The sequence below is a fragment of the Choloepus didactylus genome, chromosome 24, assembly GCF_015220235.1.
Source record: "Choloepus didactylus isolate mChoDid1 chromosome 24, mChoDid1.pri, whole genome shotgun sequence".
Lineage (NCBI taxonomy): Eukaryota > Metazoa > Chordata > Mammalia > Pilosa > Megalonychidae > Choloepus > Choloepus didactylus.
Genome location: NC_051330.1, coordinates 13,397,437 through 13,412,068, shown reverse-complemented (window position 1 = coordinate 13,412,068; position 14,632 = coordinate 13,397,437). Strand labels below are relative to the sequence as shown.

The 14,632-nt window shown below is 33.2% G+C and overlaps 1 protein-coding gene across 6 annotated transcripts in view; it reads left to right on the top strand.

Moving 5' to 3' along the window:
• The window catches only part of QKI (QKI, KH domain containing RNA binding), a 192,948-nt gene extending 178,788 nt beyond the window's left edge, over positions 1–14,160 (top strand). Inside the window, exons 6-8 of one of the 6 annotated variants that reach the window (XR_005214107.1) lie at positions 952–1,251; positions 1,997–4,165; positions 7,941–14,160. Coding sequence is in view for 5 of the 6 variants with exons in the window: in XM_037817636.1 (XP_037673564.1) it covers positions 952–1,251; positions 4,091–4,165; positions 7,941–7,957 (392 nt within the window). In the remaining variant the exon portion in view is untranslated. Of the gene's footprint in view, positions 1–951; positions 1,252–1,996; positions 5,872–7,940 lie in introns of those variants that run through there. The other 5 variants (XM_037817636.1, XM_037817634.1, XM_037817637.1 and 2 more) reach the window with 5 other exon arrangements.
• Positions 14,161–14,632: the final 472 nt, after the last annotated feature.

Genomic DNA, 14,632 nt, shown 5'->3' with positions numbered 1-14,632 from the left:
CACCTTGCTTGCATGTTTTTCCCTCCGATATTTTTCCCTTATTGATTTCATATGCGAGTTCACAGAGATCAGTGGCCAATACTATTGTTTTCAATGCTAGTTTTTCCTTTATATGTATTCAAGCCATGTATTTATAAACTATAAGAGAATTGCTTTTTAATATTTGAAATGGAATAATGTACAATTTATATTTTGATCTGATACAAGACATACGTCATTCATATGAACATATTAGGTTTTTAAAGAAACAGAATTTTAAAGTCCTAGGCAACTTTCCAAAACCCAGTGGGTTTAGAAGTGATTACTTTAAAAATGGTTGATTTTAATTTGCTCATGAGTATGTGAGTATATCATTAATAGTCATGTATTTAAGGGGCAAACGTTTTTGTATTGCTTTTTTCTGTGAAGAAATTGATTCCTAAAGATGCAAGATATTTATATATACCCAGTTATTACTTGAGTAACTTAATACAATGAAAATTAATTTCTTTAAGTTGAAACTGAGGCTACTCACTCTTTAGAAATATACCAAAACTGTGTTTCTGTGGACTCCGTTACAAATTATTTTTAACATAAATGCAAGTGTTTTCTTGTGCTTCTGCATGCACCTTTAGTCTCACGAAATCTTAAAAACAGAAATATCAACTATATGAACTATAAATATAACCCATTTTAATGATCTCATCCCGGGTTTTTTATTTATTTATTTATTTTTTACAATTGCTTTTTAATGTTTTGCACATTTATTCTTAATCACATTGGGAAAGGGAAAGCAGTTTGCATTTGATTGGTGTGCTTTGGCATTTTTGTGTGATCAGTGCATGTACTAATGATTTCCTTTTATTTTTCTTCTTTCTTGCTTTTTCCTTTCTTTTCCTACTCCCTTCTCATTTTTCCATATTTTATACTGCTATCTCTATACTTCTTTCTGAATTTCTTTGCTTACTGTAGCAGCCCTTGCCTTTTCTCTTGCAGCAACAGCCCAGGCTGCCCCAAGGATTATTACTGGGCCTGCGCCTGTTCTCCCACCAGCTGCCCTGCGTACACCTACGCCAGCTGGCCCTACCATAATGCCTTTGATCAGACAAATACAGACCGCTGTCATGCCAAATGGAACTCCTCACCCAACTGCTGCAATAGTTCCTCCAGGACCTGAGGCTGGTTTAATTTACACACCCTATGAATACCCCTACACATTGGCACCAGCTACATCAATCCTTGAGTATCCTATTGAACCTAGTGGTGTATTAGGTAAGTTATTCTTCCTACATGGTTGAAGACATACTTCATGATTTTTTTTGCCCCCATACTTTGAAATGAGTGTATCACTTTCAGAGAGGCAAGAGAAGTTCCATTAGGAAACCTTGAAGACTATATTTTGTTTTATTTCAGCCTCTCATAAGAGTTGCCCTTTTAAATAATTGCATCTTAAATTTGTTCAAATTCACTTTATGTCTTGGGTGAATTGGTTATGTACATTTCAAACAAAATACTTGTCACATTTGACATTACTAAGGTTTTTCTAAGTTTTAGATCTCTCCACTACCCATCCCCATGATAACCACCTGCTCAGAGTTAGGTTTCTTTTGTCTCAGAGATTTATTTAATTGATGGCTAACTTTTAAATTTCTATGTGAAAGTATTTTGAGGTCTTTATGAAACTTACATTACTCTGTGAATGTGTGTGGTGGGGGGAGGGGGGTGTTTTAAATTTGTGATCATTTAAAATATGGAAGGGATCACATAATAAGAGAATTGCGTTCTTAAGATTTCTTCAGGTTTGCTCCTTTGAAATCCTAGTTAAGACTAAACATAAGAGATACTCTTAATTTCAGTAGTGCAGAATGGAATTGATAAGTAAATGCCAAGACACTGAATTCAAAATTACCCTTTAGGCAAAAAATTAGATCATACTATAAATAACTTGGTTAAAAACTGCAATACATGAACAAAAAGTGGTGTGCTCGAAGACATTACCAATGCCTTTTTTTTATAGAGTGGATTGAGATGCCAGTCATGCCTGATATCTCAGCCCATTGACTTGCCGGAGGAAGGCCTAGAGTACGGCAGCTGTTATAGCACGACCAGTCAATGTGGGACAGACCGTTTCAGTGCGACCTTTTTGTTTTATCAGACAGAATTTGATTTTTTTTTTTTTTTTTTTTCCTGAATTGTCTATGACCTTGGTGCTGCATGCATGCTGTTGACTTTTAGGACTTTGATCTTTAAAGTTTTTTTTTTCCCCAGCATTAATATTGATTTACAGAATTTCGAAAGTCTTTAATGAACCTGAACACTAAGATTTAAACTCAAAAATTCATTGTTCAATTAAATGAAGCCACAGTGCTCTGTATGTTATCTGTGTGTGCATGCACTCAGGTGCCTTTTGTTTTATGAACAAATACATTTTATTGTACATGTTTTCTGTTTACCACTAAATCATTGTGTAAAGTAATTATAGGTCAGAATTATACCACAGAACGGTTTATCAGAGGCTTGTTTCTGTTGCACATTTCTTGAAGCATTTTTTTAAAATAACATGTAACATATAACCTTTTTCAGTTTTCCTTTCTATTAATACTCTGTCCTGTGATCTCATGCATGCTCCTTTCCCCCCAGAACTCCTCCTCTCTGCTGCACCCACAGCATCTGTTCCTGAGGAGTTTTAGGGCTGTTGGTGTTCCCGCAGGGGTGTGTCTTAGCCACCAGCTGGCAGTCCAGCAATGTTGATGCAGGATCTCCCTGATTTTGCCATGTGGAATTACTCTTGTATATGATCAGTTTATCTAAAATGAAAAGGGGGTGATGGACCAGTTTACTGCTTAGAAACAGCAAGAGGCACTGCAGTAGACTTTGTTTCTCCTTTTAAAGCCATGTATTTTTTGTTTCGTTGGGGAATTTTTATTTATAAAAATTTAATTATTAGACGGGCAAAATTAAAATATTCAGATACCTAATTGGCAATCATAAGGTGAATAATATTGAGTACTAAGTGGAGTAAAAAAAAAACGAAAACCAACTATTCTTGATTTTAATTCCTGCTTTGCCACCTAAGCAGTAAAACATGATATTGATCTCTTGGAAAACTGAGAAAATTATTTTAAATTGCTAAGTTGTAATAAATTTGCACACAGATAACATGCATGCTATATATCAGATTTCACCATTAAATTATTTAAAAATAAGCAGTGCCCTTCAAAACAGATGCAGACATGTGTGTTGGTGGTAGTGAGGAGATTGGTATTAGCATCAAATCTTCATTGGTGACTAATTTTTAATTCCCTTCCTTTTATCTTTAGGTATGGCTTTCCCAACGAAAGGCTAAGAATTCAAGAACGGTCTTAACTGAACCCTCATCAGATCTGAATTTAACAAATGCTTAGTCTCAGCAGCCTCCGGGGGAAAAAAAGCTTAGCCTAGCAGTCAGTGACTTACTTGCACTTTTTGCACATAGATATAAAGTACAATTATGTTATTAATTTGGTTTAGTCTGTAATATTACAAAGTAACTGTAATTTATAAAGGAGTGTATAGTAGTATACTGACTGCTAAGTGTTCTCTACTGTTTGCTTTACTAATCACCTAATTCATTGCAGTTCATACTTATTGACTCAAAGTTTAAAACCACAATCTGTAGGCTTTAAGAATTGCTTTTAAACCTTTTTAAGTGATAAACTTTAGAAGTGGTCTTAAGGTTAGCAAATAATTGTCAGCATTAAACATGGCATTATTTAAGGAGTCCTGCTGCAGGAAAGACACTTCAGTGAATATGTGACTAGTAAAGCGTAAATGTGTTTGGATCTAATCGAGTTCATGAAGTACTGTGACTTGGGAATTATAAACGAATGGATGAAATAGGTTAAGGCCAAGCTGTTTGAAATGAATGCAATATTAATAGCTGCATATATACATGACATATTATGGTTAATTTTAAAACTACTGTGCCTTAACGTATTTGTTCAAAGAAACTTTTGCAGTAAATGAACATTTTAAATCCATTTTGATAGACCTGCTGTTAATGTTGTTGTTTTGTTTTTTCCCCCCTTGTCAATGTTTTCTAACTTTGTCTTGGTAATTGCAATTTAACTAGGTGCGGTGGCTACTAAAGTTCGAAGGCACGATATGCGTGTCCATCCTTACCAAAGGATTGTGACCGCAGACCGAGGTTAGTTTAGTTCTGCAGTTCTTGTTTATAAGAAATGCGTTGGGTGTTCATAAAATTTGCAACACCACACCTGATGGAAAAATGTAACTGCTTACCTGCACACTGTTTCTTTTCCTTTTCTAAATTAATTTGTAATAATTGAGAGATTTAAGGGTTGGATTTTGTTTTTTTGCTCCCTTCATATCTTAACTTATTAAATCATATATTAGTATGTTCTATGATTTATTCCTACTAAAACATGAATTAGTCAATTTGGGAAGCTATTAAATTTTGATGTCTTAATTATTTTTCAGTAATAATTTTTGCTAAAATTTACCTTTTAATTGTTCTGAAATTTGGGGTTGGTATTGCAAAATGAATTGAACAGATGGTGCTTTAATGAGAGAAGTAAAGGAATATATGCCTCCTGTGTACTTTTGGAGAAAACTGAAGATTTAGTTTCCATTTTCCTCTATAATAAAATATTTGAGCCACTGTGTAAACATAAGGATATGCATGTTCAAAGCTGAGATCAACAAAGTAAGGACTGTGAAGATAACTTTGATGTAGTTAGATTTTTTTATAAATCAGAAATTCAACTCCCTTTTATTCTTGCATTCTCTTACCAAAAGGATCCTTTGATTTTTGTCATTTGCTGCTAAAGTCTCTTATCTGAAATTAAAATATCTCCTGAAATTCTGTGGTGATACAAGATTCAGCTGTTTGAATATCGTTTTTAACTAACCTGTGACTGGAAAATAAGTCTTCATTTTTCTCCTTTTCTCCATTTATAATTTCATCCTATATAAATCCTTAGACCCTTTTATAAATTATTTGTGTTTATTGAGGAGTTATATTTTCGGTTTATTGACATTGAATTGCTTTCTAAGTTTTTTCAACACAAGATAGGAATCCCAGGAAAGATAGAAAAACATTTTTTGCATGCTTCTGTGATATGGCACATTTATTATCTAGTGAGTACACTGATCAGAGTTTCTCATATTCATGGGGAAAAAGTGACAAGATTTACACTTCATTCATAGCATCATCTATAAACTTATGAAACCTGTCTACTTCACATGGTAAAACAGAGCCTTGAAGACTTTCAATATAGGTACATTACTTCTAGGAATTCTTCAGTGAACAAAATAAACCCCGAGTTCGGTGACCACCTGTGAAGCTGACACTCCTTTCGGGTGTGTTGCACATAAGCACGCACTATTCCTCCTGCATCACAGCAAGTCTCCTAGGAAGAGGGAATTTAAAAAAAAAAAAAAAAAGTCACTTTAAGCTTAAGAAACTGGATAATTCCATGAATAATTTGAAGCTTTATTCATACTGCTAATGTCTAGAACAGTTTTAAAGAGTATTTTAAAGTGTTTTTTTTTTTTTTGCTGCTGTTAACCTTTCCCTGTGTGCCCTCTATTTAGGAGATTTCTCATAAGTTTGTTTTAATACAGTAATTATTGACCTGCTTGATAATCCTGTGCCTTGAGATGGTTGAAAATATTAGAAGATTTTACTGTATTTTGGAAAATGACAACACATTCCATGCATGGCTCTTTTATAGTTAACATGTGTTTCGATTAGTCCAGTCAGTCTTTTATGTTCAGAATGCAATGTCAGCAAACCGAAATGCTAATAAAAAAAAAAACAAAAACAAAAAAAATAAAAAAACAGAATATTTGTATACAGCTCTTGGTATCACTTTATGCACTCATTGGGTCTAAGGGAGATGTCTGAAGTCCTTTGCCTAAATTATTTTATGATACTACTGTGTTCTCTACTTTTGAGGTTTTTTAATATAAGCATCCATTTAATGCAAGGAGACTCAGCCCTTGGAAATATAACCATGTAATTCTATATGAGCATTTAGAGTACTTCATGGTTGACAAATATCAAGTTCTTTGACTAAAAATAAATCCACCTCTACACCTATTTGAAAACTGAATTTAAACCAATACAAGACCAACTGACTTTTTAATTGTAATGACGTATAAATGGTTTTGCATGGTGACACAGCTGTGTGTACTGTAGGAGGCCAAGACGTGGCAGGGGATATAGTCTAGGTGTACTCAAAAAACACTGTAAGAATTTTTATGGAATGTAATACCTTTTTAATCAAAATTTTAAGTAATAGCAAAAATGCTTTAAGATTCTGTACCTGTGAAGTGGCATGATTACACCATGTTAAATATTTATTTTCTTCTTTGATTTTGGAATAGCAGTTTTTATTTTAAATAAAATTCCACTTTTTAAAAGAAATTCAGGGAAAATTTGGTCACAATAAAGATACAGTATTTTTGTAGTATTTATAAACTATCCTAAATGATAGGTTATAGGAAGCATTTTTGTTATATGAAGGTAAATCAGTCCATTCTATAGATGAGTTATAACTCTGTCAACATGATACCTACTGGGTTTTGTTTTATAAAGTGGCTTACAGAATCTAACTTTGCACTGAATTATCTTTTCATTCACATCTCCTCTGCCTTAGTCACAATGGCAACAGTACAAAAAAAATCCTATCAAACCTCAGAATATAGTAGAAATAATTAAGCTGTTGAATGAGTCTTAAAAAATCATACTACTGTTAAGTGGACCAAGTTTGGTGAAGCAGAACGTGATCGAGGTTGATTAAGGAAGGAACAACTCAAGGACATTGGGAATGATAACTTTTCCACTTGAGAACTACTTTATGTTTTACTGTAATTTTTTAAAGATTTTTTTTGTTCTGTTTTGTTATTTTGCAAAAGAAAATAGTATTTACAGGTGGCTTCTTTTAAAATATAAAAATATAAAGCAGGAATGTATATGAAATGTCAGATTTTATTGTATTTGCAGAGTATTAGCTTTGAAATTGAATAAAGAAAGCTGTTTGTAGTTTTAAAATGCCTTATTGGTATCAATTAGAAATTTCTTCTATTTTTTTGATGTACTTAGAGCTTTTTTGAGTATAGAATTTTAAATGGCAGGATTTTACAGTGTTTACATGCAAGTGCATTTTATAAGTGTTCTATATGTGTAAAATAGTATTTTCAACTGGAAAGTGTTGGCTAGAGCAAAAAGACCTGGCCTTTTTCTGGTTCCCATGATGTTGCCTACATTTGCTAGACTACAGTTTAGTATTGCTTTGTATCATGAGGCCAAGAAACTACATGTTGTTTGTAAATAGAATAATTGAAAAAGCAATAAACATTTATTGAACAAAAGAAACCTTGTTTGGCCCAGAGTTTATGTTGAACCAAATTGTTCATAGAAATTTAAATTTCTTTAGAGTCATTTCTGTCAGTCATCAGTTATTAATAATCACATCCATCATTAATAGTTGCTTTAATGCTTGCGTCTGAGAGAATACTAATGCTTAATAGCAGTCAGATACTGATATCTGCACTGACTGTTTCAGAATTCTGTAAACCAAACCTATTCATTGTTGTTTTCCAATTTCCTTCATTGACTGCTACTAACTATTAGTTGTTAGTTGTATTTTATTTCTATTTTTTTCTGTTAACTGGTTTTTTTGTTTTGATTTGTTTTTTTGTTTTTGTTTTTGTTTTTTTTTTGTGGGAGTGGGCTCTCTTTCATTTGTTCAAATCATGATATGATATTGTCATGATTTTTATTGTATTCTGTAGATGGTGTCATTCAGTTTGTCAGAATTAAACATGCCTTTTTTTTTTTTTTATTAGTTGTGATTAGTTTTTCATGTTGTCATTAAGCCGTCACTAGCTGAAACTAATCTCTTCTCTATCTTTTCTTTCTTTTTTTATTTTATTTTTTGTTTCTAACCACCCAGCCGCCACCGGCAACTAACCTATGACCTTCTGACCTCTGAACTCTTCACCCAATGATGACCTGACCATGCCTGCCTGCTGATCAGTTAACTGGTAATCGCCTTTGCTTGCCTGTCGTCAGTGCAGCGAGCTGAGGCACTTGTCCGTTCGTCTTACCATCTAACCAAACAAAAGACAAAGAAATTGTTGTCCTCCAACTCAGCTTTTTTTCCTGTTTGGGTGAAAGTGGTTCTAGAACCTGCACTGAATAGTAGTAAAGCAATAAGGCCCAATCCATCCCACAGCACTGATCATCTTTTAATTTCCCACCCTAAGCGAACGGTAAGAAGGGGAGGCAGATGGCCCTTAACTACTCAGTGACAGAGGCAGTTACTGTGAGAGACTTCTAGGAATCTTTCTTCTCGTAGCGAAGTCACAGCTCTCTCTGAATGTACTGTGTGATGATGCATCATGCATGAACCTTTGGTCAGGGATGTCATTGGTGAAGTGATTTCAACAAGTATTCAAAATTTGATATGCTGTTTAGTCACTACAGTGCCCTCAAAGGGCAGAAGTTGCAGCCTTTTTTATATTGCCTGCCAAAATTTAAAGTATTAGGAGAAAGTGTGCCATGAGAGAAAAAATTAACAAGGAATTTTGAAAAGTAATTCAAAGAACAAAACTGCAACACTATTTTTTAAGAAAATAAATACTGAGTTAAAATTACTGAACTTTTATTTTACACCTCCTTAAAAAATATATGAGAACAAGGTACATGCATTATGTGTCACATTACTGGGCAAACTGTTCAAATTTTTTTAAACCTCCCTGTATAGAAAAAAAAAATCATTAAGGATGTAAAAGCCATGCTTGCCTATTTGCTGTATACATGTAATGAAATTGTAGATAAAGTGTAGTGCATTGAAACAAATGAACAAAAAGTAGATACTTTTACTATACAAGGGTGCTGGTGCAGAAAAAAAATATATATTTTTGGAAATGTAGCATTTTATACTTTCAAGTGTTATAAAAAAAAAGAAAAAAGAACAAAGAAACCCTTTATTTCATTAAATGATTTTTTCTGGTGGTTGTCAAGAAACAAAAGACCAAAAGAGCCTTTTTGTCTTTCTTTTTTATTTTTTAAGTATTGGAATAAGTCTAAAGAAAAGAAAGTGCCTTATTTTCCTTCATGGTCATTTAGTCAAGTGTCTCTAAGATCAGCTCCTCCCTCAGAATACAAGTTAATGCACGTTACTCAGTCGCCCAGTATGTGAAAAGAAGATAGGAGGGGAGACAAATGAGTTTGATGGTTGGAATCATACAATTTTTGCCACGTTACCTTGATGCAAATTTGCCAAATCTGATACTGTGAAAAAATTTGATAACTTTTCTAATGCCTGACTAGGAAGTTTTTAAAACATCCTTCTTTTAAAATCATAATTGAGTATTTTTGGTTATTGCAGTCTTCAACGTAAGCAAGCCCAAAGGATTCTGAGCTAAGAATTATGTGCGATTCTAAACATCAGTTTATAGGCAATATTAGAGCTTTATTTTATTTGGAGAAGGAGGTTGTGTTGAATTTTTCTTACTAATTAGAGATAATAGACTATAGCAAACTTTTTCACAAAAAAATTAATCTTTATGATTTTCATTTTGAAAAACAATGTTTTTAAAACACCCAAAAATTTAATCAGATTTCTTTCTACCATACCAGATAACTTGTATAGTCCATCTCTTTGCTGGTTTTAGTAAAAAATAAAATAAATAAATAAATAAATAAAAACCCTATACATACATACACACACACCACCTTTTTCTTTTTTAATTTTAAAAGAATGTGAAAACTAACATCACTTTGCATATAAAGTCTCAGCTACATTTCAGTTTAAGCTTCCAGTTTCTCATGAAGTTCAGACAGTTTTGTAGTTGAAGCAATTTGTGCACGAAGCCTACATCTAAACTCTTGAGTAAATAATCATTAACTGCTCGGTACCAGACATGGCAAATATCAAGTGACAGTGGATTATCAACTTATCAGCTCATTCCCTCTTAACATCCCTTCCTGGTGTCACAGTCACAGGTCAGCAGTAAGCTCAGTAAGCACCTACGTGGTGACCCCATTCATCATCTTGTCTCACTCGGAAACAGTTTTCAGTTTATTTACTATGCAATAGACATTCATTGTTTTGTATTCTGCTAGCTTTGGTGTAATGTGCCACTGCTTTGTCTTTCTGTTACACATACAGTTGTTTTGATTTATTTACAATATATGCCGTGCCATTTTGATTTTTATTTTGGTTGGTTGGTTGAATAAATTTGCGACACTCAAACATTGAGGTGATAGTTGTTAAAAACAATACCAGTATTTGATCCAGTTTCATCTCAACTATGTTATACCTGGACATTTTAGATGTTTATCAAAGGTCTTTTATTGGGAAGAAAGTAAATATATGAAATAAATGTGTGACATTTATGGGTAATGTTGGCTCTGAACAAACTTTTGAAAACTTAGTTGACAAAATTTTGGATCAACTGAAAAAAAAAAAAAGCATGACTTTTGAAATCTCTGAATGCCTTGGTTCTCAGTATTATTCTTTATTGAATTTATTTCTTATTAAAATATGTAGTTTTTAAGAATTTTTTCTGACAGTATTATGTAATTTTTTTTTTTAGAGTGGGTAGATGGGAGTGTCGCTTGTATGTTACCGTACAGCTGACATGTATTTTTGTCTATTCTTTATTATCTTAGTAGTTTCATGCTGTGTCTGTACCATAACCAACCTATTGCCTATGAGAAACATGTAAGATAATGTATTTACAGCCATTGTTACAAGTTTATAATGTATTTTTCTATCTTGTTTTATATGTATGTTATATAACATTCAAAAAGAATTTTTTTCTTGATTGAGAAAAGGATACAAAATGCAAAATCCACACTTTTGATAACCGAAAATTGCCAATTGTTTTGCAGTACTTTATTATATCGGGTGTCTTGTCTTTCTTGGGCTTTTAGTTAGCTAATGAATGAATACATTAGACACTTTTGGGTTTTTAGTTGGGATTTTACATAGCTTGCATTTTAATTCTTTGGTTCTTTGCTGTTTCTATTAACCCATAGCATTATTTTAATAAATGTTATAATACCAACCTACTAACTCTGGACTATGTCTGTTTATTAACCTTTTCATGTTTAATTAAAATAAACAAATAAAGACAAAAGAATGTAAAGGCTTGAGTTACTGGACTAACCCTGGAAGAAACGTGACCACAGATAACATAGCGTGACTTGTTTTTAATGTTGTCTGTCAGCTGACAATTCCGCACACTAGTGTTAAAATGGCTTTGGTTTTTCTGCCCTTTTACCTTGGGGGTTGGTGCCGGTAGTTATGGGAACAAGTAGTGTGCGTTTGAGGTGTTCTTTCTGTAGTTTGCCACTTGACTTTCAGCATCTGCATTACTAATTCCACATTTTCTTATTTTTTCTTCTCCGAAATAATCACTGTCTGCTCACAGCAAAAAGTATAAGGAGACTCGTTGTAATGATATACACAGAGAAACCAGTTTGATTCTTTGTTGAACCATTTCTTTCTAACTTCTGTAAATTGGTAATTTTATGGTCACATTATGAGGCAAAGAATCTGGTTATAGTTTACCTTTATTTGGATTTTTGTTTTAACGTTTTCCTTTTATAAAGTGTTGAACTTTTGTAGCCAACTGCTCTTACCAGAGAAACTCAAAACAGGTAAAAAAGCCAAAGTCCGATGGGTTCCCTTCCTCTTGGTAGGCCCAGGGAGCGGTTAATTATAGCAATACAATCCCACCTCTCTCCTTGTAGACCCTTCACCAGTAGGTTAGACAGCATGGTTGCGTTTCCTCTCTCACCCACTTCCAAACTACAGCCAAAATGTAACATTAACAAGAAATTAAGTGGGGAAGAATACTGGCATTTGAAAAGTAATGTGTAATTAATTTCCTTCAGTTCAGTTTATGAGGATTTCTTAAATACTTTCATGCTTTTCTTGGCTGCAGCCTGGGTCAATTGTCCTATATTTATGAATTCTCTAGTTGAACTCTTGAGATGCACATTTATTTCACAGATGTTCACACTTTCCCTTTCTGTGAAATAGTTCCCCTGGATAATAAAAATTCTCGGGATAAATCTTTGTGTTTGTAAATAATGGCTTATTTGGGGGAAATTAGATTTTATTTATTTTAAAGTTCTAAAAGTTGACTGAAATGAGTCACGTCATAGAAGACAAACTATACTATATTGCTATTAATCAGACTGTCAGGTATCCCAGTATTTCATATATGGGTGTGTGTGTATAATAAACATATACATGCGCACACATACGTCTACAAAATATATAGGATAGTGGTAACAGCTGATTTAATCACCATTGAGACGGTCATTTGGGTCATGTAAACAAATATTGTCATTTCTCTGCTGGAGGTGGCAGTTCCTTATTGTTAGGCAAAGCTTTAATATACTGCTATTTGTAAAGGTTCCCGTTGCCATCAGAGTTCATACATTCTGTGAAAATTTGATGATGTCTGTCAAGTTGCTAATACATAAGTTATTGTGATACCATTTAACTTAAATTTATGAAGAATTTCTATGCAATTTACTACACATTCTGTGAAGCCTAAAAATGCAGTCTCATCTCATTTTCATTTTAATGGTACTTTATGTATAATTATGTCATTGTCATCTTTTTTGTTGGAAAAGTTGTAAAGGTTCTTTTAAAGGTGAAAATAACATTACAATCCCATTTTTGTACAGGGTGTGTTAGTTTTAAACATGAGACTACCAAATTCTTAGATTGATGAAATTCTAGAATCAGTTTATTGTTTTATACAGTTACTTGACAAAATAACTGAAAGTTGAGCTTTCAGTTAGGAACGTTTTTTTTGTCCCCGTAGATAAAATGTCAGGAAAAATTGAAGCATGAAAGTAAGTCTTCACATTAAGCTTCAGTGTAGTAGCTTCAAGTATAGCAGAGTTCACTTATTTAAGTACCCTCTCCATGAAACCAAAATGTGTGTATATAGGCACAAAATATGTATTTGGTTAAGATTTTCTAAATAAATACTAGATAAATATAAAAGATCTGAATTTTATTTTCTGGTGCGCTGAAAGACAGTAGATGTAAATGAAACTGATCATTGCCAAATCAAGAATGTTTTCTTTAACAGCAAAGTCTCTAACACTTCTGTATTTGACAGTCTCAGCTTTCTCCAGTTCTGGGAGGTTTGTTTGGCTGGTTGGGATGGAGTCTCTCTTTATTCTTTGATAACAATTAGTTATTTTAGGATTTCCAGCAAGTTGCTTTTGGTAGAATGGAACATATTGTCAAATTATAATCCATTATTTAGCAAAATTACTCCCAGAAAAGTTTTTGGGCTCAATTTTTTTTCACATTGTCGTAGATTCCTTAGTACCTTTATTTAAAATGGAAAAGTAGTTTAGCTAATGGACAATTTCTGTTAAAAAAAAAAAACAAACAAAACTCTGAAATACCTTTTAGAAATATATGGAACACCTATGTGATATTATCTGTGGTTTCTTTAATATTAGATCTACATGAAGTGCCTTTGTTGTAAAGAGACTTAAAATTATTTGTATGCCTGGTACTCAATGCTGAATCAAACTGGTTAACCTAAGCACAGTTCTCTCCTTTCTTTATTTTTGCTGCACTAATTGCAGGGATGTTGGGGGAGGGGAAGGGGGAGAAAGAGGATGAAATAACTTCACAGTAGAAGTCCGTGGTGGGTGCAGCAAAAGCTACACACAACCTTGGTTTCACAATTGCTAAAGATTTTGCTACCCCTTCTTAGACACCATATTGTGGAAAAAATCTGAGCTCCCATGGCAAAAATTAATTTATATCTTTTTTAAAAATGCTATTATTGAGATTTTTGATAACCAAATACATCTTTTATGACATTGTAATAGTGTATATAAAAACATTAAGAATTTTATTTGTGGAAATTGTATGTGTGTGTGTATATATATATATATGTATATGAAGAGAGAAGTAAGAATAGATATTGCAAAATCACATGTGAATGAAGAACCACATATGACTGTACATGAAGTGCAATTAACCAACTGGAAAAAGTGCATGTGCTTTATCCTCTCCAGCCAGTTGTAGCTAAAAATGCTGCTTATGGTTTTTCTCCCCCCCCAAAAAAAAAAATGTGTAAATACTCAGAATAAAGAATGAACATCTTCATTTTTAATTTCCCTTGATGCTTTAACCTAAAAGAAAATAGAAGAATCTGACATTCCCGAGCTCAAATTCGGCTAAAAGATGATCATATTTGCTCTGATTTCAGTGATAAAGGAAATCAATAAGTTAACTTCTACAGGGTTCCTCAGTTGTGCTGTACCTCCAAAATAGGCTATCATTTCCAATTAATCTTCAAGACACTTGGGTACAGTTTTTATGTAGTTTTTAGATGTTTAAAAAAGAAGAATGCTGATCAAGTCTTGATCACAGCTGTGTGCAAAGGAATAGTGTCCTTTTCTTGAACAAAGTAGAATTGATTAAAAAAAGATTGTTTCCAGTAGTTTCAAACATTTCTCTAACGTTCCAGCTTGACATCTAAATTTTGACTCCTTTCACCTTAAGTTTCCCAGTCTTTCTTATTTCCTGTCTAAATCTCCAAGTTCTTCTGATCACTCACTAGAAGTTTAGTTTTCCTTGGCAGT